The sequence below is a fragment of the Orussus abietinus genome, unplaced genomic scaffold (genome assembly GCF_000612105.2).
Source record: "Orussus abietinus isolate OABI.00-Male unplaced genomic scaffold, Oabi_2.0 scaffold62, whole genome shotgun sequence".
In the NCBI taxonomy this organism is placed as follows: Eukaryota; Metazoa; Arthropoda; class Insecta; order Hymenoptera; family Orussidae; genus Orussus; species Orussus abietinus.
This window is the reverse complement of record NW_019394299.1, coordinates 430,076-455,805: the sequence shown is the minus strand read 5'-3', so window position 1 is coordinate 455,805 and position 25,730 is coordinate 430,076. Positions and strand designations below refer to the sequence as shown.

Genomic DNA, 25,730 nt, shown 5'->3' with positions numbered 1-25,730 from the left:
GTTTGGACGGTCGGGGTTCACCTCAGGAGCCGCGGAAAATTCGCTCGGACCTCGACGCAGCTCGCCATTTTGCCGGGGGAAAGTAGGGCGACGTTCCATTAAAAAGCGGTGACAAAAAACCGCGGGCATGGGACGCGATCGAATATCCGCGCTCACGAAAGGTACAAATTTTCCCGGCGCCCTGTCACGCGTTTCCGCGCCGCATCCAACTTTTCCGCGGATGGCGACAGCGAGCGGCGGCTAAATAATACAAATACGGAGCCGATGGGAATTTCGAATTTTATGAGCCCGCCGCGAGATGCACCGCCAACGCCGGAGACATCTCTTCCGGTACTTCGTGATGTCTTCGAAATTCAGGGCGTACGGCCCTTTTTCCGCGTGGCGGAAAACCGTGCTTTACGAGCAGGCGAGTAGGAGGCTCGAAATAAGAAAAGAGATGCGACATCGGGGACATCGCGGGACGTGAACTCGGCGAAGGGCTCTCGCTTTTTAAATGGAAGCGACGAGCCGTAAAACCGCTTTATTGCTCCCACCGACAGATGTAGCGATACCTCTGAAATTAGTAATAAAACGCTCTTCCGGTATGTACACCCTATTGTTCCCGACTCGCTGGACCGGCGATTCAGCCGAGTGGTTTCGACTTTTAGCGACAATCGGTCAAACAGTTCCGTACAATTATTTCCTATTGTTCGAATAATTATCACAAGTAAACTATGCACGGTAAAAAAAAAATCGTACATGACTTTTCCACTCCATCTCGCCCCTATGCCTCGAATAGCAGAGCGCTGCTGATACGCGTTCAGCTAATCGACGGCCTGGGTTGCTATTTTTTAATTAATTATTACAATTAAATGACCTTTAAAGGACCTATAATGAACCTTTCAACTCCATTTCCGACAAGGATAGCGCTTTGCAAACCGTGTCCACCATTTTGGAAACACTCTACATACTAACTAGATAAACGTGATACTATTAGCTCTATACAGAGAGGCATACGACAATTCAAGGGATTCTAGCTTCCCTGAATATGGGCTGTGGTACCAATTAATTACCACCTGCGCATGTGCAGAAGGGGCTGCAGTGCCCTGAAGTTTTCGAGTAATCGTACATACACTTATTTTCAACGACGTGCTGTTTTCGACACTTGTGCAAATATTACAATATTAGTTGATGCAAGATCCAAGACAAGTCGTCGCTTAAAATCGCCATAAAACCATGTGGGATAGCAACTATTCGGTTGGCATATAGATCCGTGGCCTGTATTTAAGAGGAAGTGGAACGCGGCTCAAGGCTTGAGTTCTCTCCCCACGTCCCATTTTTTAAGTCCGCTCGTTTGGTTCGCAGATCGCCGAGCACCCTTTGGCGTGCCCATGGATTGGAGGTCCTTATTGTACGGGAATTTCGAGGAGCTCCACAGACCCAACGAGGTGAACGACAACAACACCGTGACCAACGTTACGGTGCAGCAGGGCGGCACGGCGTTTCTGCACTGCAACGTTCACCACCTTAACGAACACACCGTCACCGATACTGAGGTGAGCATCCTTTCCCCGAGGTGTCTTTGATCCACCTCTATCGCTATGGATGGAATACCGAGTCGGGAGATGAGGAAGAGATGGTCTCTTGAAGCTCGCGCAACCAACCGCGTATGTTCGGTGATAAGGTGTAGGATATTCTGGCCGTTTATAGCCCTCGTCGAGCGGTGATGTCCATGGGAAAAAGAACCTACCGAAGCCTTGCATATCGAAGTACGCATGCGTTATAGCTCGGTATTCTTCACGAGTGAACGAGCGAGCCGTAGCTGCGACTATCGGAAAAAGATTGGGCCGGACCTCTCCCAATCGTAGTTTTTTATCGTTCGGCGAAACGTGCCACTCTCGACCGGGAACTGCGACAAACCTCCGAGCAATTCTCCTCGTGTTTGTTTACCCGCCTAGGTTATTTTCTAAATATGTCCATTTTTATTCAAAGCCGAATCTCGAGGTAGTAATTACGCGAAGATCCCTCGTGGCGTTAATTCCGGAAACGAGTTTACTACCCACCGGCGAACGAAACGAGGGGATCGCTGTTTTCCTTTTTCGTTCCTTTTTTCTTTTTGTTTCCAGTGTCGACTCGGTGGGATTACTTTGATAGGGAAAAGGACGCGCGGAATTAACTTGATATTTTTTTTTGCACCAAACGGGAGTTTATCACCCCCCCATCGCCGTCGACAAAATAGCGAGTGAAATTTCGGCAAAACTCTGCAAGCGTTGTTATTCCACGGGGATCAAAACGCACTATTTACTTTCGTGGGAGTTGCTATAGCCCGAGGGAGATTCGCTTTCCTTTCCATATTTAATCCAAAAAGCCGCGTTTTCGTCCCGAAAGGGAAATCAACCCGGCGGAAATTAACGTTCGGGGAAATGGAGATCTCTCTGGGAACGTGTACGATCCGTTAGGGCAAAATAAAGAGAGTTAAAGGCAAGACTAGGGTCGTAAGTTTTCCCGAAGTCGCGGAGTTTCCGGGAAGGAGGACTCCTCGGAGGGTGCGTCGACTCCACCTAAGTTGCGCCTCGGTGTCCTTACTTACGAGTCGCGACCTTCGAGGAAGGAGCTCCCTAAATTCCTACAAACTTCCGCCGAACGGAAGGAGAATTCGTTGAGATTACTCGGAAAAGATGGGACAGAAGGAACATTTGCCCCGGTTGCAGATATCGTGGATCCGGCGACGCGACTGGCACGTCCTGACCAGCTCCACCTTGATCTTCACCAGCGACGAGCGGTTCCAAGTGCTGCATCCCGAGGGCTCCGACGATTGGACCCTTCAGATCAAATACGTTCAAGAGAGGGACAACGGGACGTACGAGTGCCAGGTAGGTGTGTCGGCTTGCATATTACGGCATGTTACAGCATATTACCCATCATGGGCAAAATCGAAGGGCTTCTCTTCGCGCCCTCGAGGACCCTGAAGAGCGCCGAATCGGTCCGCAATCTGGGCTAAACGCAATCCGGATTTCACCGTCCTGGATGAGCATTTAACCACCCGAAACAATGGACCTCCTCGTTTTGACGCACTCGGACATAATACCCTCGGTCCTGCGACAATGGGCGAGTAATGGGCTCCGAAACGAATGCAATCCACCGCGTTGTCCAAGACTTCTAGCCGGGTCCTTATTTGCTCCCTATCTGGAGTTGCTTGGCATTGTTCTAGTCCTTGGAAGGACGTCATGGGACGAATATCAATCGCGCTACGAGTACAGGGACAAGTTCTCCACGGCCCTCGCGTCCCATGACCTTATTCTGGACGTGTTCGAGCACTTAGCGCGTACGTGTTGGCGTCATGCAGGGAGCAAGTGTGGGAAACTCCGTGCGGTAGCCATCTTGGTTTCACCCCGTGAACCCCGGGGTGGTGTTGGAAGGGTTTGCTTCTGAATTGTTTATACCCATATACCGAGTGGTCCACCGTAAATAGAGCACCTAAATGTCCACGCGACAGTCGAAACACGTCGAACGAGGCCGTATTCTAGAGGGATAGCTGCAAAAAGGCGACAAGGGACCGGAACGGGCGAGAAAAGAAACTAATTAAAACGCGAAGGAGGTAGTCACGAGGAGAGGAGGGATTTCGGGGAAAAGAGACGTCCTTTCAACCGCCGAGTGCTCCTTGTTTCGGGAAAGAGTTCAAACACGGTTGCGCTTAATAAACTCGTTAAGGGGTTATACCACTTTGAAATTTTCAAATAATCAAAACAATTTGTACGCGTTCATTTTACGCGTTTATACTTTAAACGCGTTTTTCTTAAAACTGCATTTTAAAAATCGGTGGACACTCTAGCTCCGCCAATTTTCAATCAATCGTCTTGATTCTTTTTTTATTTTATTCGTAATATGTTTATCTAGCGAAATACGTATGGTTTTCTCAATGTATTGATATTCGGGCTTTTTATGCAACATTAATTAATGAAATTTAGGGCAAAATACGTATCTTTCCTTTCAAATCGATGCCATTTTGTGAAAAATGCATATTTTTGTAAACGGCTACGTATTTCGCTAGCTTTTGGGCTATAGAAACTAATTCTTTTTCGTTCATTGATCTAGCTTAAACCTGGTCTGAGTTATCGTGCCCACCGCACGATCATCGATTTTCGCAGCGTTCCGGTAAATCGCCTTTCAAGCGGCCATTGTTGTAAATAAAAAAATAAATAAACATTATTTTATTGTTTAATAGCAGTATAATACCTTACTATACTTTAATTTGGATAAAAACGTATTAATTCTTAAAAAAAATTCTTGAAAAACCGTAATTTTTGGATAGGATAAAATGGTGTAACCCCTTAAGGGAATGTGAAAGTGGTATCCGAAAGGTGAATCGTTCATGAAACTGTTCTACAAACTGGATATACCGAATCGTTTCAAACTGTACAACATGAACATGTAGGCTATAAGGAAGGTTCTGGCGCTCATGAAATTCAATTTCTTATATAATATTTTTAAAATACCTGTAAACAAATTAAAAAAAGGAAAAACATGATATTTCACGAGTTTCAGGACCTTCCTTATAGTCTCCGTATTCACGTTGTAAAGGTTTAGACGATTCGGTAACCCAATTCGGAGAAAAGTTTCATGAACGATACCTCTTCGACGCCACTTTCATATCACCTTAATTCCGGGAAACGTTTTCGCGCTATATTGCGCCGTAGAATGCAGTCGAACTCTCCTGTCAAATGGAATAGCGATCTGCTCGGTTTTCCGGATTTCTCGAAGTCTTGCACCTTACATGGGAGTTCGGATAATCCTGATCAATTTGTTGCACTCGCGCATCGCTAAACTTGAAGAATGCGTCGATCATGCCCCCAGCTCGTAAACTGCATTATTTCTGCACGCCGTTCGGAGGATGCATCGTCCCTGTACGCGATTCGGGAAATGCATCGTTCCTGCCCCACGTCGAGATAAAATGAAGTATGGAGGAGCTGAGAAAGAGCAACGAGAAAACTAACGAGGTACTACCTGGGAAGGATCCGCGATACGTTAGGATCTCGAAATTCGTTTCGTTTCGTTCTTGCGCTAATTCGTTATATCGTTGCCTCGTACACCGTTGAAGATGTTCTAATATTTCGACATTTTTTAATATAAGGGTATGCTAAACCAAAAACAGCGTCGTGCGAAATGAAAACCGAAAAAATGTATACTATATTTAGAACACCACTTCTACGTGAGAATTCCTATAAAAGCATTGGAAATTTTGAACCCAACGGATGTAAGATGAGGAAAAAAAGGTTACTAAATATATTACAACGCGCTTTTTTAAAATTACCTGCAATTGTCTATATGATTGAAAATCAGTGTACAAAAGTATTCGAGTTTTTGAGAATTCATACAGTGACGAAAGAAATTTTTGAAATTCATATGCCTTCTGGTTCACTAAAATCCCGAAAACAATTTTGTACGAGACATCAAAATGTGGTACTTTGAAAATAACATCCACATGTTATGAATGTGCATTGTTAAAAATGTCTATGCTCTATTTCGAACAGACATTTTTAACAATGCACATTCACGGAAATGAAAAAGGGAATCAGTCGTGAATATTAACGCACATGGCATTCCTTGTTTTTAATGACGGTACCACGCGGAGAGAAAAAAGGTGTTATAATTACTACAATTGGGATAGATATAACAGCAATCGCTGGTAAATATAAGGACAGCAGTTCTACAAAGTAAGGATTACTCAGCTAAAAATATCAAATGTACAATTTCATTGTAGTACACATTATTACAAAAAATGATTACGGTTGCAACAATACGACAGTCATATTTACAATCGTGACAGCATAAACTCGTCAACTGAAGCAATAGTTACCACATAACATGTGTATATGATAACATTCGCTAGTGTACCCTTTACTGTTGATACAAGTAGAAAGTAACATGCAGCAACGCATTTATTACGGTTGGGGTAGCTAGAAAATAGAATAGCAACATGTGTATATTACAGTCAGCTCGTGTAAAAACTACCATTGACAGACATACATATATGTTGCCGTTGAGCATGCAAAAAGTATCATTGTAAACGGTATCCTTTCCTGTCGGGAACTCGGAAAATCACTACAGATGTAATACATTGAAAACGGTAAATATTTGTTTTATGTAAAACTTATCTTGGAACGATTGTTGTAGATTTTCTAACCTCTACTCCTGAAGTTCATTTTTTACAAAGTCATCCATGTAGTCACTTAATCAAATTATTACAATGAATTGAAACAGTAAAACTCGATCTTAAATTAGATCGGAAACCGAATTTCGAAGAGGACCGAAGGATGCGGCTACCGAAGTCACAATGAATCTAACAGTTCGCAGGACTGCGCAACTAATGCATGTCACGACCCAAATGCTTCTCGCGCCGTGTCTTAAACGCACAATAGGAACAATAACAGTTCACGCTTGTAAAAATTACTAGTGCTACGGTATATTATACGGTTTTCAATAGAGTTCTTGTTTTTAAATTTTACAACAGTGATGTTCATTTTTACCCGTGCCTTTATACGTGTCATTTTTACTTTCCAATGTTACATATGTAACACTGCCAGATGCAAATATAACTACAATTTATTTACAAGAATTCTGCAGTTGGTGCTACAGCCGCAATAGTTAAAAGGACAAAAAAATGTAATTACATCTACAATAATTGTTGTTAAGGTTACAACGATACTTTGACCCGCGAGCATATGTAATGATTACAATATTATTTTTCTGCGTGCATATCTGCAGGGAAGGCATTTATATCCGCCAGTGTACGCTCAACTGATCAATTCCGGAAGATTAGGAAGATTTGTACGTATACGTTTTTCCGCCCAGAGTAGCTTACGATATCCCGTTTGATATTGAAATCTGGAACGAACGGGAAAGGGGAAAAAAGGGCAACACGAAGTGCACTTCTTGTACTCTCCACCAACGATTCGGGACGCATGCTCGTTATGGCCGATACGCGGCTGAATGACCGGATTAATTGTTGCCGTTTGCGGAAATCGAGTCTCTAACAACGCGCATAGCAATTTGCCGTCCGTGATCCAAGTGACGTCACCGAGGACGCTTTCGAAAAGGTGTCACCGAAAGAATCGCCCGGCAAAAAGCGGAAACGTCGACGGGCGCCTTTCCTACCCCCCGCGAATCCATCAATACGTGTTTCGACCCTCCATTAATAGTTTCTACCAAAAATACGCGGTGAAAATGCGCAATTAGCGGCGAACTTACGCACCGACGACGTACAGTTGACATCCGGATTGATACTCGATGCGCGATGATCGATGAGCTCGCATCTGAATTTTTCATTTCCGCGAGCTTTTCGTCGGGCGGAAAAAAAAAGTAGGGACGGCTTGGCGAGAAATTTCCGTGACGTGCCTTCATTTATCCCACCGGCGCAAATTTGAGATGCGTGTACGGTAATCCATCGACGTTAACGGCAATTAGTAATTCCGTCCGCGTTGCCGCGCCGAATCCGTCCGGGATGGGAAGAAATTCGCGGCGATTAATTCTACTTGATAAGGCTTTCGACCTCGTCGCGCCATCTGCGGAAGTGCATATAACACCCCTAGGTACTTCGTTTGCAGTGAGTAATCGCTTTCGAGTGCGGCTTAAAGGGGGGAAGCTTCGCGTAGGACTCAATTAATAAAGTCTCGGTGCGACCGAGTTAACGGTAAGCTTCCCTAACTTGCAGGATGCAACTGAAATGCGTAACCAAAATTTAGGGCTGCGTAAACGTGAATTCGCGGATTACTCTGGGGGGACAAGCTGAAACTAAGCTTTCCCTTGTTTCATAAATGCGGCTGCAGTATTTCCATCACGAAGTAGTATTAGGAGACATGGCACTTATTGTTAAACTCGGTTCCACCGAAAGTGGTCTCAAAATCGGGACCCAAGGATCTCGAATTTTTCCTGATCTAACGACGCGAGCGCCACTTGCGGGAAATCTAGGAATTTCTATACTACGTCATCAATCTATCAAGCACCGCGGACCGAAACTATTTTGGATACCACGCCTTTTCACCAAGCAATGGGCTTCTAGCGTATCTTAAATCGATAGAATAGTGTATCTTATTTCTATCGAATTAAGATACGCCAGACGCAACGATAATCCGCGCATATTATACAGAATGCGATGTTTTAATCCGACAAAGACTAGCAGGTACGTTAGTGGACGATCGTTTTCAATTGTAAAGTTTCACCGAAGAGGATCTCTCGGTGTCAAATCAGCAAAAATTCTAAGATCTTTAACAATCGTTTATTATATCTCCTTATACCACTTCATGATTTCCATCAACAGAGTCATCGTCATCTCACCGATAAACGAGTCATGAGTTCATACCACCGTTGAATTGAGGCAGTTAGTCAGTACATTTGCTAAATCCAGACCATACAGACTATATTTCAATATCAACAGACCTGTTGGTAAATACGAATAAATATTTATATTTACAAAAGACTTGCTGGACCGTAACAACATTAACAATGTACAATATTTATGTACACGTGAGCACATTGACGCATATTTTCCCCAGTAATAGCAGATGGCGTGGTAATTTAGCTTGGCCCCCCTGCATTATCCTCCTTAAAAAAGTTTGAGGCTAACGCCCACTTCGACTGCACTCTGCACACTTACCGGATGCATCGACTTATCGCGGCGACCCTGCGTGCTCGGGATTATTGCGTGAGTTCGTGTCGAAAGTCACGAAGCGAAACTCGAGGGGCGTGTTCGACCCTAAACCGAGTAAACGACAAGAAATGCCCTCAAGGGTTCAACTATAGATCTTGAAATACACAAAAAAATCCCTCGAAACTAGTATCAATATACCATCGAAATCGCGTCCGGTCAACCGAGATATGGGCCGCGAGAAGTCGAGAATAAAAGTAAGCAAAACGCGGAAGGGGATAAAAAGATAGAAAGAAGGTACATCTTGTTCGGTACGAGGCCGGCAGTTGGCGCGACTATCGGCAGTTACCGAGGACGAGATTCGTTTCAGGGTCGCGAGCTGGCACGTTGAGAGGTAGTTTTGGAGGTTTTTCCCAAGGTTGGGTAATTTCACGATTTTCGAGGTTTTTAACGTATATTACTTAAATCAAGTAGTTTACCGAAGAAAACGTAGAAAACCAGGAGAAAACGTATCAAATATGGCGGACAAGACCGGCGTAGGGCATGCGGTATCCGCTAGGTTATAAACATCCATCTTGTCCATTAGTTTCATCCCATAATTTACTTTTTGATCTTCCACCTTTATACATTTTGATACAAACATTGGTTACGAATCTTACGACATCAAATAGCCGTTATCAGCCGTTATAAACAAACGTCAAATGCACATATATGCATACATTTGAAATTTCCAAGGCTGATTTCGAATGTGCGCGGATTTGTGGATGCGTAAAGCGCAATCCCCTTAATAGCCAATGATAATCTCTCTTAGAGGTAAATAGGTGGACTCTCATTGACTATTGAAGACATTGCGCATGCGCTTTGCACGTTTAGTTTGAGGTAATACACTTCGTGCTTGCGTAGGAAACTAGGGACGTATTATACGTTGTAATATACGCCTAGAAAACCACGTATATTACATGACGTATTATACTTACCCAACCCTGCTTTTTCCTGCGACGAAGTGCGTGCATGGACACAGGGTTGGGTAAGTATAATACGTCATGTAATATACGTGGTTTTCTAGGCGTATATTACAACGTATAATACGTCCCTAGTTTTCTACGCCAGCGCAAAGTACATTACACCCTTCTCTTTTTAAATAGAAAGTAAGAAATCCAAATAGAAATTTTATATTAAATAGGATTAAGTCGAAAGAATTTGAGCACAAGCGCCAAATTAATTATTTCTTAACATAATTAGTTGTTCCTTAAAATATTAATGTGTTTACGTGCGTGCTAAAAGACTTTTATAACCTAGCAGATGCTGTGTATCGTCCATCTGCGGCATTCTTCATATTGGAAACGTAATTTATTAATTTTCTACGATTTTCTCCGGTAAACTACTTTGTTACGTAATATACGTCAAAAACCTCGAAAAATGGGGAATTACCCAACCCTGCAAGGCCCACTGAGGCACATGCATAGACATAGGAATATTGAGACAGAGTGTAATGCTGCGAGGGCGAAGCCACTGGGGGGGGGGGGGGAGGGGTGGTAAGGGGGGGGGGGGGAGCCCCGGGGGGGGGGGGGGACGAGGTATTTGGTGGTCTATGATTGGCTAATGTTCTGCGCAAGCGTAATGACGTAGAAATGCATTCGACGGAGATTATGATAAACGTGGGAAGTGGTTACGCATTTTTGTAAGATTATAAAAAAATTAGTTTTTACAGAAGTAAAAAAATAATGCACTGTATTATACCGTCCTGTAAGAACTTTTAAAATTGGGAAAGAAAGAAGCTTGGAAGTAGTAATACGAAAAGTACATTTCACAGATAATAAAATTGTTTACCGTATTTACAAATTATAATTAGCGGTACCGAGCATGCGTAAAAATTTAACCTATCCGATTCAAGTACCAAATCCTCCCGCAATTCGGTTTCACTCTCCTTGTCTAAGATTGTACTTTATGCTATGTCTCTATATTCCTATGCTATGGGTCCATGAGTACGTGTGAGTCGAACTAGGCAATGGCGGATTACAAAAGTGTTCCCGCTTAATGTGCAAATAAAGAAAGTTCAATGTGTATTCAACAAACCAAGTATTACCCTTTTTCGGACCGACGCATCGCCCATGTTAAACACATCCTACTTCCGTATTCTCGTCTCATGCCTTCGCAAAGAGGAAAGAAACTCGAAACCGGGTGAGATATTCGTGCCTTCCTCGGTTCTAACTCGGCGCGGCAGGAAAAAACGAAACAAGAAGGATTACTCGAGTAGGCGGAAGGGAAACGGAGGAAGGAAAAACTTTATTTATGCCCCGTCTCGGTCTGCGGGGGAAGGGAAAGGACGGGGAATATAATATAATACGGAGATGTGATTTGTTAGAGGCTTAATGGCTGCCTCCGAGAGCATTTATTAGCGCCTTAATCCGGTATTCCGGGTGCACTCGCGACGTTTTCCCGAGCGGCCTTCGCGATTCCGCGATACCTCGGCAATTTACTCGACGGCGAAACGCCCCGGTCGAAAGGCAATTGCTCGGTCGTGGATCCAATCGATTTTATCGGCGACCCGGGAAACGTCGCCGCGGTAATCGGAAAAACGGAAACAAGCTCGCCACCCCCACCGCAGGATTCAGTTGGATAGGGCCGGCTCGTTATCGAGAGCAACCGGCGAAACGGTGAGGGGATGAAACCCTGGAGGAAGAGGCGTGAAAAAGAGAGACCTCGGTCAAGAGAAAGCTTCTCGTTCGGGATCGAAGAAAGGCCGGAAAATCGTCGCTTCGGGATTAATCCACCCGATTCTACCCAACGTCGGAACTTTAGAGCCCTCTCGCTCGCAAATACTCCTGAAGACCCCCAAACTGCTCGTCGGTTTTCCGATATATCCGAGTCGCGGTTCCGGAAAACCGCCGATATAAATGCGTAGAAATAAGATTCTTCCCTTCTGCGGTCATCTGATCGCGATTCCTGCCCGAGGAACTCGCGAAGGTCCCTCGAGGAAACCCGCGTTGTAGAGCCCGATAGCTCCGAAATCTTGAGAAAGTAACCGCAGGGAGGATGCGGAGTACGTGCCGCCGGCGACTTGGCGCATTAAAATTTCATTTATGATCCGCCCCTTGGCCCATCGGCGAGATAATGCAGCGGCGAGGGCCGCTTGGATACTCCCAGAAAGGAGGGCGGTACTCCGGGCCCTCCAAGTTTCTCGCCGACTCGACGGCGGCACGATTACGCGTAACAGTAGTCGGACTAATAAGCGCGGCTCATTAAGGACTCAAAGAGTGGAAGGACATAGATGGGAGACCCACCTCTAGATCGTGGATACCTGCGGATCTACCTAGGTACACCTGACCAGGGTCGTTGCTCGCCTTTATCACATTAAAACACCGCAATCGTGACGCCATCGACGTAATCGAGTGATTAGCGACAAAGAACGATACGCGCGACATTCACCAAGAGGTCGAGGGAACGAGGACGGTAAAAAAATCCCTGGGAATTTTACAACATGCGTATGGTTAAACGATTCATTGTTCCTCATTAAAAAAGAAATATATATATATATACAAAAATGATCTTTGATACGTCACTCGTTCGTGAAACCTTTCTCCGAGCTAGGTGTACCGAATCGTTTCAAACTTTACAACGTGAATATGGAGGCACCAAGGAAAGTTCTGACAATCATGAAATTTCAATTTCTATAGAAAATGTTGAAAACGTCTGTATATAAGTAATTTTTTTCCCCGAAATTTCATGTCAAGGCCATCCCTATAGCCTCTATATTCACGTTGTAAAGTTTTAAACGATTCGGTACACCCGGTTCGAAGAAAAGTTTCGCGAACGAAACCTCTTTGACGCCACTTTCGTAACACTTTAACGAGAAAGTCTGATTAAGGCTATGAAATTCTGATTACCGAAGAATCGCTGAATATATGGTTACCTTAATCGGATTCCTGAACTGGATCAATTCCCGGTGGAAAAGTCTCGTTTCTCTTACCAGAAATTTTCATTAAATCTGCCAGAATAAGTATCAACGCAGCGGTTCCGGGTCATCGAGGATGGACTCCTAGGAACTAGGGAATTCGAGCAGCCCTCATCGCATACGAGGAGAGGAAAATTCGGCGCGTTATCGGCGGATTCTCTTTTGTGCCGTCGAAGGAGGGCACTGGACCCGGTGCTTGGACACGGTCGCCACGCTCCATCGACCCGGGACGAGAGTCCTACGCTCGGGAATTCGGGTGGTCCCGTTGTTTATGGATGAGAACGGAAAATTCACCGCCCACGAGCGTCCCGGTCGATGTCATAATCGCGGAGTCCGCCCACAAAGGCCGAAACGGACTTCCGCGGAAGGCGACCCATTCGGACCCGAGCTGGACTCCGAGGAGAGACGGGCTCCCACCGAAGGAAAGTAACGACCAGCATCCGCTTCCGAGTCCTTTGAGCCACCGCGGAAGAGAGGCGACTGGACCCACGGTCCTCGGATGGTCGGCACTCTCCATCGACCCAGGAATCCCGCGCTCGTGAATTCGGGCGGTCCGTTGTTTATGGCCGGGAGGAGCGGAAAATTCGCTGAGTTATCGCCCGCGAGCGCCCCACCGATCCCGTAATCGCGAGCCTCACCTGCGGCTCCGTCCTCTCCAAAGCCGCTTTGAAGACTCCCGCGACCCCGACCGGAGGAAATAACGAGCCACGGCGCGTCCACTTCCGGCTCCTTTATGCACCGCCTCTGGCCACGCGACGACCCTCGGACCGCCGAGTCCTTCGCGCGCGACGGACAGTGCTCGAGGATTCGCCGAAAGTAGTGCTTAGGTTAGGATAGGAGCCACGCGTGATTCGAAAACGACGTGCGTTACGACGGACGTTGAATCATGGCAAAGGCGACGCACGTTGCTCGTGTGTTCGGCGCAATAGGTCATTAAAGAGTTCTACGACGGACGTTGCGACGACGGACGTTGAAACGGAGCTTATGTTGCCCCGACTAGGGTTTGTCAAAATCAAAACGCGTTGTGATTACGTAAAATAGAGTATAGTGTAATCGAGGGTGGTGGACACTAGCAACATGCGTCGCCTTTGTTTACATAAAACGATATATTTCGTTTATTCAACATGTTGTTTTGCTCAACCATGGAATATGGTTATTATGTGGACAACCAGATATTCAGTCAATGTAACAAAAGTCGAAAGTTAAAGTAATTCGGTAGATTTAACCGAAATATTTTCTAAAATTGACGATACGATTGTTCAATCTAAAACGCTAGTCGATTGAGGTAAACGAGTTTAGTCAAGTGAATTAAAATTCGGTTCGTTCAACCGAAACGTTTTCAGAAACGGATCAAATGCAGTCGATCAAACGATTTTATTCAATGGACCAAATTTTTTCACTGAGTGCTATAATTCAACGTTCGTTCTGACGCACGTGGTTTCCAACGCTCGCGAGGCCCCGACCTTAACTGTATGGATTACAAATGGCTACGATTTAGTCTAGGACCACTTAGCCGTCGTTTCAACGTTTGTCGTTACGACATCTGCCCCATCGCGTCCGTATGACCTATTGTGGTGGACACTCGAGCGACGTGCGTTGCCTTTATTGCAATTCCAACATCCGTCGTGCTTGCATTACGACGTACGTCGTTCCTAACGCTCGTGAGACCCTAGCCTTATCGTACCCGCGCAGCCACCTTTATCGCCCGCAATTCCCACGTGCCGCGATTTTCTCCAGAAACTGAAACCCGGAAAATCATAACCCTTTGATCAGCGGAGACGCGTAGTCGCGGTGAACAGGGATACCGACCAACTACGCGGCCATTTCCGGTTTCTTCCGTTCCCCACGAGAGTTTGCGAGAACTCGTCTAGTCCTTATTGACTTCCGCTCCAGCGAGACGCGACGCCGAGTTCTTGCGACCCGGAAAACCAGGATCTCGAGAGCGTCTTCTCTCTCTCTTATTTCTCTCAATGGACCCTGCCTCGCATCGGAGGATCGATCCTCAAAACGCAGTCCCGATTCGTTGGGTTCGCATTTTTGTGCCTCGGCCAAACCGAAGCCGACCAGACGCGACAGGAAGTTCCGGCGGAACGTCCGGAAGCGACGGGGCATCGACCGCGAGTGGAGGCGCGCAGGTGGTGCCCGGGCCCTACGCGGGGCACTTTTTCCCAGGCTCATGAATTTTGACAAAAACGAGGCTCGCAGGGAGGAAGGTAGGAGCGAAAATTCGCTGGACGACCCTCGCGAGGAAGACCGACTTTTCTATGGCAACGGCTTCGTTCCGCGTCGATCTATACGGCCAGTTACCCCGGCGATGTCGCACCGCGTGCGGCGCGACGGGACGGAAGCTCCCCTCCGCCCTCTTCCTCCCTTATACGCGTTTGCGTCCATAAACCGCGCAGCTTAAAAGTTTCCGTAAGGATTTAATGAGGGAAATTTACCTCCCTCCCACTTCCTGCCCTTTGTCGGAATCCGTCTCCTTCCGCGGAAGCGACGTCGAGGAAACCGCTCTTCTAACCGGGGAACGAGATTAACCGATCGTTCCGCCCCTTTCACGGTTAGACGACCGACCGACGTCGAGGGATGGCTCCGTGCCATCTTTGGCGAGAAACGCGACGTCCACCGTGGATGGACCTTCGAGACATGCCGGATCCCCCCAGGTCCCTCGGGTCCCTCTCTAGGAGTGAAATACGAGGCGGCCGGCAGTCGCCTTCGTCCTGGCTGCGATCCGCTTCAGGTCCCGGCTACAATTCCGAAATGGAATCCGTTTCTTGGGGAAACTCCGACGATGCGCCGCGTCTGCGAACGACCTGGTAAACACCAACCCCTGGGGCTACGGCAAGAGGGAAGGCAAGAGCTCGAGAGGCCGTTATCCGGATAGCATCTAAGAGCACTCGCACGTAAATACGTCGACTCCGCACGTAGGAAATAAGCCCGTGCGCGCGGAAAGATGCCACAGGCATGTACGAGCCCCACTTAAGTCTTCGGCAAATACTGCGGCCGACTCGCCGCGGAATCGCCGCTCGCTCGGGACCACTCGCCGGAATGGCCACGATGGACGTCGCTCGGGCCCGACCGTTCTTTTCGGACCAACTCGAGCAAACCAGGGAAACCTTGAGAACGGGATGGCGATCTCGACCAAAGCACGATGCTCGCCGAAGGGAATCGCGAGAAGCCATCGTGACTGAAAGAAAGGTAGGACTTGAAGAAGTACGAGGATAAGAGGGCGCAAGAAAAACTAGCAACTCTTCAAGGATGATACCTCGCGTAGTGGGTCGGAATACTCAAGATTGAATAGTCAATTTCGACCCAATGCTGTTTCTTGGGACTGATGTCCGATATTCTGCTTCTAAACGTTATTTTGTTCCTGAAAAACAAAAGCTAGTTAACTGAAACAAATATATATCGTTGACATATTTTGTCTGAATCATATATAATTGCAGGAGGCAATAATTTTTTTTTCAAAAGAAAAGATGTATATTGATTTAAGCGAATTCTGTTCACTCAATTTGATATTTCTTTGGACGTATTTTATCGCAGGGTTTTGTTACCGCAATGGATATTTTGTGGAGTCGATCAGGTCGATGCTGACTTTTTAGACGTTAGATCGGTCCTTTGACTCACTGGGCGAAGAGACCTTCCCGGTTGAATCTTTGCCACGGCCCCGCCGAGGGTGGATAAAAGGAAATCCGAGGGCTTCCGATGCGGACCGGAGGTCGAGGTCGATCCCGTGGGAAAAGCCGCGTCCTAGTTGTTTATTCGTCGGTACGTACATTTATGGGCGCGCGTATATACCCAGAAGTTCGGCGGAAACTCGAATTCACGGTCCGATCGGTTCGGCCGGCTTGGTATTGTCGCGGGGCGAGGCAAGGCGAGAAATTTGTGTACCCCCAAAGTTTCAACGTCGCTTACGTCCATCTGCTACCAGGAGCACCGGCTCCGCTCCACTTCGCAGGTGCCAGGACCTAGGAGCACTCGAGCCGAGCTCGATGACCCAACTTCGCCTTCGCGTCTCGACCGTAATTGGTCCATTTTCAGCAAACGTCGACGACGATTCTCGGACCGCCAATGCATTCCCCGAGGGAGGCCGCGGAACCAAATTCGATCGTTCGGATCAATTTTTTGCTGAAAAAAAATAAAACTACTTTGCACCCCCAAAACGCGAATGCAAAGAGCGCCTTTTCTGCCCTGGGACGAAGAAAATTCGTACCGTGGCGACTTTAGCCGAACTTGACCGACTACTATTGCCATATCCTCATTGCGAGTGAATACAATTAAACCATAACCTCATTGATATTCTATAAACCAATTAATCAAACCAGGTAAGAACAATAGCGTAATTCTTGAGATCATCTAGGATGAGGAGCGTGGAAAAAATCTTGTATATAAAATTCACCGTTTAGCTACTCTGATGCGACAAATGGCTACTTTTCGCACTTGGTGCGTAAATAGCTAATACTTAACCCTTTCGTTCTGGTTTACGTGCACGGAAGCGTGCTTTCTCTATCCGGAGGATCGACCGTTCCGTTCGTTTATGCCGAATATACTCGGCACTCGGGTTCGGAGGTCCTCGCATGGATGTCGACTAAAGTCGGCGTTAAGAACGTAAGGGTTAATTACAAGCAAACGGCAGTCTCCGGAGTAACGACGGAGAACAAAGCTCGCGCGATCGCCGAGGACTTCGGAAAAGTTTGCCCATTTGGCCGGCCCGGCCGGTCGGCAGTTCTCGAAAGCGCCAGGGCGCGAGTAACGAGTACACGGAGTCCTCGGCAAAGCCAAATCCTATATGTGGTCCCACTAACGACACCGTTCCGGAGATGCCTGGCAGCGTTTCGTGCCGGCTTGCTAATGAGCGCGAACCCTTCGACGCGACTAGGAGACCGACCCGAAAGAAGGGAAACCACGGCGCGGACGGAGGAGCAAAGGAACCTCTAGAGGCGCTCCAAAGGGAGCCGACAAATCATAAAGGTGGCCGGTCAAGACAGAACCCCCTGTACCTTGCATTTCTATTTTATACAGGGCATTTCATATTTTGTATCGTACATTTCATATCTTTGGCCCCGCTCATTTCGTATTTCGTACCAAACGTTTCATGTATCGTTCATTTCGTATTTTGTACCAAACATTTCATGTATCGTTCATTTCGTATTTCGTACGAAACATTTCATATATCGCTCATTTCATATTTCGTAACGCGTTTTTCACACTTCGCACCACACATCTCATATTTTGTATCGCGCATCTCATATTTCGTACAAAAGATTTCATGTATAGCGCATTTCATACTTCGTACCGCGCATCTCATTCTTCGTACGAAACATTTCATGTATCGCGCATTTCATACTCCGTACCGCACATCTCATATTTCGTACGAAACATTTCATGTATCGCGCATTTCATACTTCGTACCGCACATTTCATATTTTGTATCACGCATTTCATATTTCGTACCACGCATCTCATATTTCGTACAAAACATTTCATTAATCGCGCATTTCATACTTCGTACCGCACATCTCATATTTTGTATCACGCATTTCGTACTTCGTACCGCGCCTCTCATCCTTCGTACCGCACATTTCATATTTTGTATCACGCATTTCATATTTCGTGCCTTGCATTTCATATCTCGTATCACACATTCGAGTCCTAGGGTGAGGCCGAGTCGCGCTTCGATTTTCGCCGCCGGCCTCGCATCCAGCCCCGAAGAGGGAACACAATCGGGCGGTGCCGGGAAAAGGAGACGTGGAACTCATTACCGCCAGGAATTCGGGCTTCCTGATCCAGCGGGTTCCTTCTCGAATGGCTTTGCCTCGTCCCAACAGGAGTCGCCGAAGTACGAGGGACGTCATCCCGAGCGGAAACGAAATACAAATTAATGGGACGCCTCTTCGGGGACTCTCCAAGGGCCGGAGCGGATTAAAACACGACGAGGAGAAGCTCGGCCGAGATCTCGTGCCATTAATTTGAGAAGGAGCAATAAATAACGCGGGGATTTTTTTATACCATATAATGAAGAAAAAAGTGACGCGTACCGATTGCGCTTGGTGCCCTTACAGCTGCAAGCGGCGACCAAAGTGTGCGCGCAACCCCAACGTCGGATCCCAACGCGACTCCACCCTCGAGAGTTTAACGCCGTTGTGCACTTGAAGAGGCGAAGAGTAACTGGAACTCATTACCACCGGGATATCTTAGCACTTCTTGACCCGGAGACCTTCTCCTTGAATATCTCAACCCCGACCTATTTTCTGGGCCAACTCGGCGATTCCGAAATCTCCCACGGCGAGAACCGCGAGGAAGAGTCACGCGCGGTCGTCGAAGCTGCACAGAAAAACCGCGCGAAATCGAATAACAAAGCAGATTTGAGCCCAAAGCTGCGGTGGAGAAGTATAAACCGCGACGAATAAAGTCAAACCGCGATATTTTCCTTGCGGAATCCCCAGACCAGGGCGCTTAACGACGATGTGCTCTCGGCGAGCGGAGGAGGACCCGGAACTCGTTAACGCCAGGACTTCGATACTTCCCTCGCCAGCTCGTTTCTTTTTTCTGCTCCATATTTATTCTATGCATTTACCGTTTCCCCGCGGCGCTGGAACATAGCGAGGGAAGAAAGAGCGAGGCGAGAATACGGAGCAACGAATGCCCTCGGGGACAAACATGCGGATTACACGCGCGGAGGATTCGCCTCCTGCGAAGTCGGTCTTGGATTTCGAGAACGTCGCAGCTGGCTTAATTCGAAGGCCGCGGATCGAGGAACGGATAATGGAGAGAAAGCGGTCCGATCGTCTCGCCACTTTCCGGATTTGCCTTCGGTAATACCTCCGTGCATGGCCGGTCCCCCTCGCGGGGAGGGTGTACCTCGGGACTTACTCTTAAGCGATGCAATAGAAGGCGTAATAAGGGGATAATCCCGCGAAAGGGATTACCTCCAAGGAGAAGGGTGTGCTCGCGTTCGCGTAAGCGGGGCTTAAATCGAGAAGAAAAATACCTCTCCTTCGGGATCCGCGGAAGACGGGAATTATATCACTCGAGGATTCAGATTTTTCGCACCTCTCCGGCAAGATGCAACGACGGGCGTTATTCCTTCACTTCAGGGGTCCTTCATTGCCCTATTTATGCGTGACCTTAGACCATGCATATTTAGATCTCTCATTAAACCTCCCACTCCCAGATTTTCAGTAAACAGAATGGGTTTAACTGTTGGGTGAGTCGTTGGGAGGTGCGTAAAGCTGGCAGCCCTACCTTCACAAAATTCAAATTTCTTCGTCTCAAGGTGAAGTGAAACACCCTTCAAATCAGTCGATTCGAATACAACACTTTTTTTTAAGGGTATTAGACCAAACTGTCCGAAACTATGACACCTCACTCCTGATCATCTAAGAATTGTCCTGACACGTTCAAAATTTGGATTTTTTAACAAAATTTTTTATCTCAGCCCAGACCAGAACCAAAATGGCGTCGAGCTCTCATTTCGATCAATATACAATTATCGAAGGCTCTGATATGAGAATCGAAAGGGTCAGGACAATTTTACGACAATTTAGAACACTCTGGTAATTGATAAACTCGCATTTGAACGGGATAAGGGTAAAAAAAGTGTTGTATGCGCTTCTATGCTAAAACGATGGGAATACGGGGTCTCGGAGTGAAAATTTAATTGACCTGGAAATCACACATGGTGCAGGGTGTCCCTCTGCAGTCAATTAGGGCCCCAGAAAGCTTGAATCCAGAGGATTTCTGGAGTTTTACTTCGATTTCTTGATATTTATTATACGAAAACGACAGGTATAGTATACCATTTAGTACAATATTCAATGTAATTCGACACAGCTGTCAATATAAAAACGAACGTCTTCAACGTAGGCATTTAAAAAAATCTTCTTTATCGACGTTGATTAAGTTCCTCGACGTGTTTCACTTCACCTTAATATTTTGTGCTCTTTATATTTGCGAATGTAGCACATAATTAGCACGTAAAGAGCACAAAATGTTAAGACAAAGAAATTTGAATTTTGTAAAGGTGGGGGTGCCAGCTATACGCACCTGTCGTCGGAACACGTGGTACATTCGTTTACCCCTTCTACTGCAAGGCGGTCTACATAAATATATGGTCTAAAATCTGATTGGGTCCGAGTGCCGTCGGCACACTTGGTCCATGTGGTATTCGAGTTTACTCCTCCCACTGCTATGCGAAGTCTAGATATTTATGGTCTAAGTGCGCGACCGTCCCGCCATTTTTCCGCCGGAGTAATGAAAGCGCCGTTACGCCTGAAGATTTGTAGACGCGGCTCCTTTGTGCGCCGGGCTCCTTAAAAGTTGCGATTTGCCTGATTCATGCAAATCTGGTTAGGCGAACTTTATCGGCACTTCCTTTGCCGCGCTCGTCGTCGCGGTCGGTCTCTTTGTCGCGGAATCGAGTCGCGCGTCTCGCGCCTTTTCGAATTCGATTCTCGAGCACGTCTGACGAATTCTAATTCGCCGTTCTCGGGACTCTATCCGAGGCTCGATGATGCGTCGGAACGCTACAAGATCCGGATTTAAGGAGGAAAGGGATGCGCGAGATCCTCGCTTTTATTGCCGGTAGTTTGAATAGCAGACTCCTCGAGGAAGCACCTCGTAAAGGCAGGCGAGTTCACAACTTAGGGCAACATTTCGAAATCAACCGTCGACGCAATTGCGCATCAAGGAACTCGGTAGAAGTTCGCGCCAAATGCGTATTGTAAAAAACGACCGAAGACCCATCTATAAAGATATAAGTTGTTGCGGTAACGAGTCAAGAAACCGTCTAACGAGGACTGTCAATAGACTCGCTTTGACAGTCTCCTATCCGTTGCTAGGACAAACGAGACATCGGAGGAGAAGCGTGTACAGTGTACATGATATTACACTCTTTACCCCTAAGAAAAATCTGGAGTGAATCGAGGATGAATGGATATATAGACGTTCTCGAGCAGTCTTCTCCAATCCCCAATCATAACCAATTATATAATCATAAATAATAATTTCGCCCCCGGAAATCAATATCTTCTGAATCCTGGGAAGATGGAAACCTAGAAAGGAATCCAACCGATCCCCTACATAATTAATCGGCATAAATCAGGGATATTATTTCACCCTCTCTATGCAATTACATCCCGGTAATCGTTTTTAATTGTTAAATGTTCTTTCTTCCCCCAACGCGGCCAATAAGTGCGAAGTCTTACAATCAGAATAGGCGGGAAATGTTCACCTATTTGCCGCCGAATTTTAGCTTATCGTGTCGGACTTCACAAAAATAACTTAAACAAAAATAACTCGTTTTCCTCAATCTAAAAGTCGTAAACGCGCTTTCGATGCCGATTCCTCGTCGGTGGACTATTTTTGCCAATTTTTTCACATACCTCTGGGCGAGAGACGACGCTCTCTCGTCGTGGAATTCCCGTCACGGCCGTGCGGTGACTCGCGACGTACTGACACGTAAAGTCTACCTCCGCGCGGTTCGCCGATGCCGCGATTTTCGAATTTCGATTTTCGTGACGGGCATATTCGGGCGCGTTAAACGCGGCTTACCCGCGCGGAGGCAGGAAACGCGCGGATACGTAGACGCGTCCAATTCCGTCGCGGAGAGTCGTTGGGAATGCGCGACGCGTCGAGAGCCCTTTTTCTTTCAACGCCAGCCGTCGACTCTAATGCGCTCCTTTCTGTTGCAGATCTCGAGGAGCACGGGAATTTTCTCCCTCTTCGTCAATCTGAACGTAGTGACGTCCGAGGCGTTAATTTTGGGAAGAGGCGAGCACCACGTTGACGTGGGATCCATTATAAATCTCGTTTGCATAATAGAAAAGGTAAGACATCCGCGAGTAGATACGTCTGTCCAATTTGTCGGCGCATGATGCAAAAGGGTTTAACATCTTTCAATGGCAGCATCGATTGTTGAAAAAAAAATAAAAATTAAATTAAACGAAATTAAAGGGACGTTCAAAGCCAAGAGATGCAGCGCTCGATTGAGGCCCACACTCAGAAAAGTGTTTGGTCAGATCGATGCAAGTTTTATCAGTCCAATTATAAAACATGGTCAGTATATCGCCAACCAAATATTTCATTAACATGACAACAATTTCTGGTTAATTTCTTTCGGTTCGTTGCATCAGATATTGCGAAAGATCACACGAAGTACGAAGGTAACTCGGTACGTTCATCGAAAATATTCCGTCAATTGCCTGAAATATTTCTTAAGGTGAAGTGAAACCCCCTTCAAATCAGTCGATTCGAATACAACACTTTTTTTAAGGGTATCAGACCAAACTTTTCGAAACATGGACACATCACTCCTAATCATCTAAAAATTATCTTGACACATTCAAAATTTGGATTTTTGGAAAAAATTTTTTAACAGCCCAGACCAGAACCAAAATGGCGTCGAGCTCTCAAATTTCGATCGATATAAAATTATCGAAGGCTCTGATATGAGAATCGAAAGGGTCAGGACAATTTTATAACAATTTAGAACACTCTAGTAATTGATAAACTCGCATTTGAACGAGATAAAGGCAAAAAAAGTGTTGTATGCGCTTCTATGCTAAAACGATGGGAATACGAGGTCTCGGAGTGAAAATTTCATTGACCTGGAAATCACAGACGGCGCAGGGGATCCCTCTGCAGTCAATCAGGGCCCCAGAAAGCATGAATCCAGGGGATTTCTGAAGTTTTACTTCGATTTCTTGATATTTATTGTACGGAAACGACAGGTGGAGTATGCCATTTGGTACAATATCCAGTATAATTCGACACAGCTGTCAATATAAAAACGAACGTCTTCAACGTAGGCATTTAGAAAAATCTTCTTTATCGACGTCGATCAACTTCCTCGACGTGTTTCACTTCACCTTAATACTAAAAAAACTACTTAAGTTATAAACCACAGCAGTTGATTGAAGCAAACAAGTTTGGATTGAAAATTCGATTCGCTCCGTCGGAGTGATTTTCGAAATTAACCGGATGCAGTCGATCGAACGATTTTGTTTAATATTTTTCTTTTTCTTCGTGGAAGTACTTTTCCAAGACGCAGCCAGGTTTCTTGGTAACAATCTTGAGGGCTTGTACGACTTCGGCGCCCCTCGTTAACGTCCATTGCAGGAGGGGTATTAATTTACATAATTATTTGTCCTCGTACAACCGCGCCGAGATGACTCGGCGGCGAGAGTGCAGCGCCCCGTCTATATCCGCGCGTCTCATCAGCAGGGGTGTCGATGCGAACGGAGATGGATAAAAAAGGGAGCGAGGGCGGAGTGGTGAGCGTTTATAGAAAATGTCGGTGCATCGAGCGTTAAAAAGCGCGGCAGGTCGGTCTCGGCTAGGTCGGGGCCGTGGATGCGCGGATTTCCATCGATTCTTGGATTCCACCGCGCGACGCCGCTTTAATTCCGCGTTCCTAGCTCGTCGCGTCGCGTCCTCGGACGCGGCGTCGCGCAGCGCCGCGACGAGCGAGCGAATTAAACCGACATCGCGAGACGCGCGCCGATAATTGGCCGTAAATTGCGCGTTTCGGAGCCGTTTTACGGGGGGTCGCAAGCGGCCATTTCTCTTCCTCGTGGAGGACGTCGAAAGAGGTAATGTCGGTGATAATACGACCGCGATAACGGTCCTTCGCGTACGCGTCGTGCGAGCCTCTCGACCGAAGAGGAGGGAACGCCTCTCGTAGCCGAGGGAAAACGGAAACGAATGCCCGGAAATGACGTAGGAAAGCGATTCAAAATCCGTCGACCGGACACCGTCGCGTGCAATATCGTTACATTAATCGGGGAGGGAATAATTTATCGCGCGGCAAATGGATGAATTAAATTGTTTAATTGTTTCGGGTAACGCGCGCGCGGTTGACAGAGGTTTTAATTAAACACAGCAGGGAGAGGGAGAGAGATAGTGAGTAGCCCAACCCACCGATAATGGAAATTAACCCGACTGCAAATTTGGGAAGGCTCGGGCTAGATGATACGATTTTAGGGATAATATTATTACAATATCTCGCGTGTTTAATATATTAACAGCGGTGCACCGTCGCGCAAAACGCAAGCCCCGCCGCGGGGTAAACGCTGGAGTCGACGCGCGTTTCCCTATTCAACCAGCCAGCTATTATTTACATGGATTTATTGGCCTCGGGCAAACCTAGCTCCGCGTGTTTCCTTTTTCGGATTTGCATGCCGTCGCAAATCCTGGGACGGCGTTCGCTCGTTAAGGGCGTTTAACGGGTCCTCCTTTCCAAGACTCGAACACCATCGACGAGAGGCAAACTCTCGGTGAACGGTCGCGAACGGTTCCGTTGAACCCGACGGGAGCGTTTCCTTCTGGCATTCCACGAGCGGATGAAACAACCTGCTCGATCGTCGGAATTCAATTTTCCGGGCGTGGAGGCGGCGGAATCCCGGAAAAGCGCAATACCCCCGAAAACCTCTTCAAAAGCCTAGAGCGAGTTTCGGTCAGGATTCCTGGGACACTCGAGGAGATATTAAGCCGTCCCCTAGATATAACTCGCGACCGAGATTTTTTATTTTCTCCAAAAAAGGGGGAAAAAACGCCCCAGAAGCGCCTCGGAACCCCGACGAATTCAGGGGTGAAAAGTGCCTCCCCGGAATCGACGCGAGAGACTCCCTTTGAAAGAGACCGCGCCTTTGCGCGAGTAGTCTTCGTTATTCCAGCCATTTCGCGGTCGACCCGACTCGCGTTGAAAAGTGCCGCTTTTGGTCCATTCGCTTTTCCCCGGGAAAGAAAGACAAGGCGTCGCCTGCCTCGACTAGACATGTCGCATTTAAATCCTCCCCGATGCTCGTTTCGCCGCTGCGAAGCCTCTTTTCCTTCCCCCTCGCTTATACTCATCCAATTTAATTATTTGCCACAATTAGAGGCGGTAATTGACATATTCGCAACATCGTCCCGTGTAATGTCAAAACCCACAGGTGAATGGCGTTTCCGGTGAACGCCGTGTCTCCCATCGATGGGTATGACGTTTCGCTTGTCATTTTGGTTGACGATGTCGTCGTCGAGTCGATCGTTAAAACCGTTTCGGTCGTCGGGAAAACGAGGGGGTCTCGCTCGCGTTGCGTCCGCACAAAGGGTCCGCCAGGCGTAAATCACTCGCGCGAGAAATAGCACCCGTAATTTGGATAAAATGTACAACGG

The 25,730-nt window shown here is 46.9% G+C and overlaps 1 protein-coding gene across 2 annotated transcripts in view; it reads left to right on the top strand.

The window, feature by feature from the left end:
* LOC105698456 (zwei Ig domain protein zig-8) overlaps positions 1 to 25,730 on the top strand; it is an 80,820-nt gene that overhangs the window by 43,590 nt on the left and 11,500 nt on the right. For both annotated transcript variants that reach the window (XM_023435050.1, XM_012422737.1), the window contains 3 exons: positions 1,345 to 1,535; positions 2,691 to 2,852; positions 22,268 to 22,402. In XM_023435050.1, coding sequence (XP_023290818.1) covers positions 1,371 to 1,535; positions 2,691 to 2,852; positions 22,268 to 22,402 — 462 coding nt within the window. In that variant the 5' untranslated portion in view covers positions 1,345 to 1,370. The remainder of the gene's footprint in view (positions 1 to 1,344; positions 1,536 to 2,690; positions 2,853 to 22,267; positions 22,403 to 25,730) is intronic.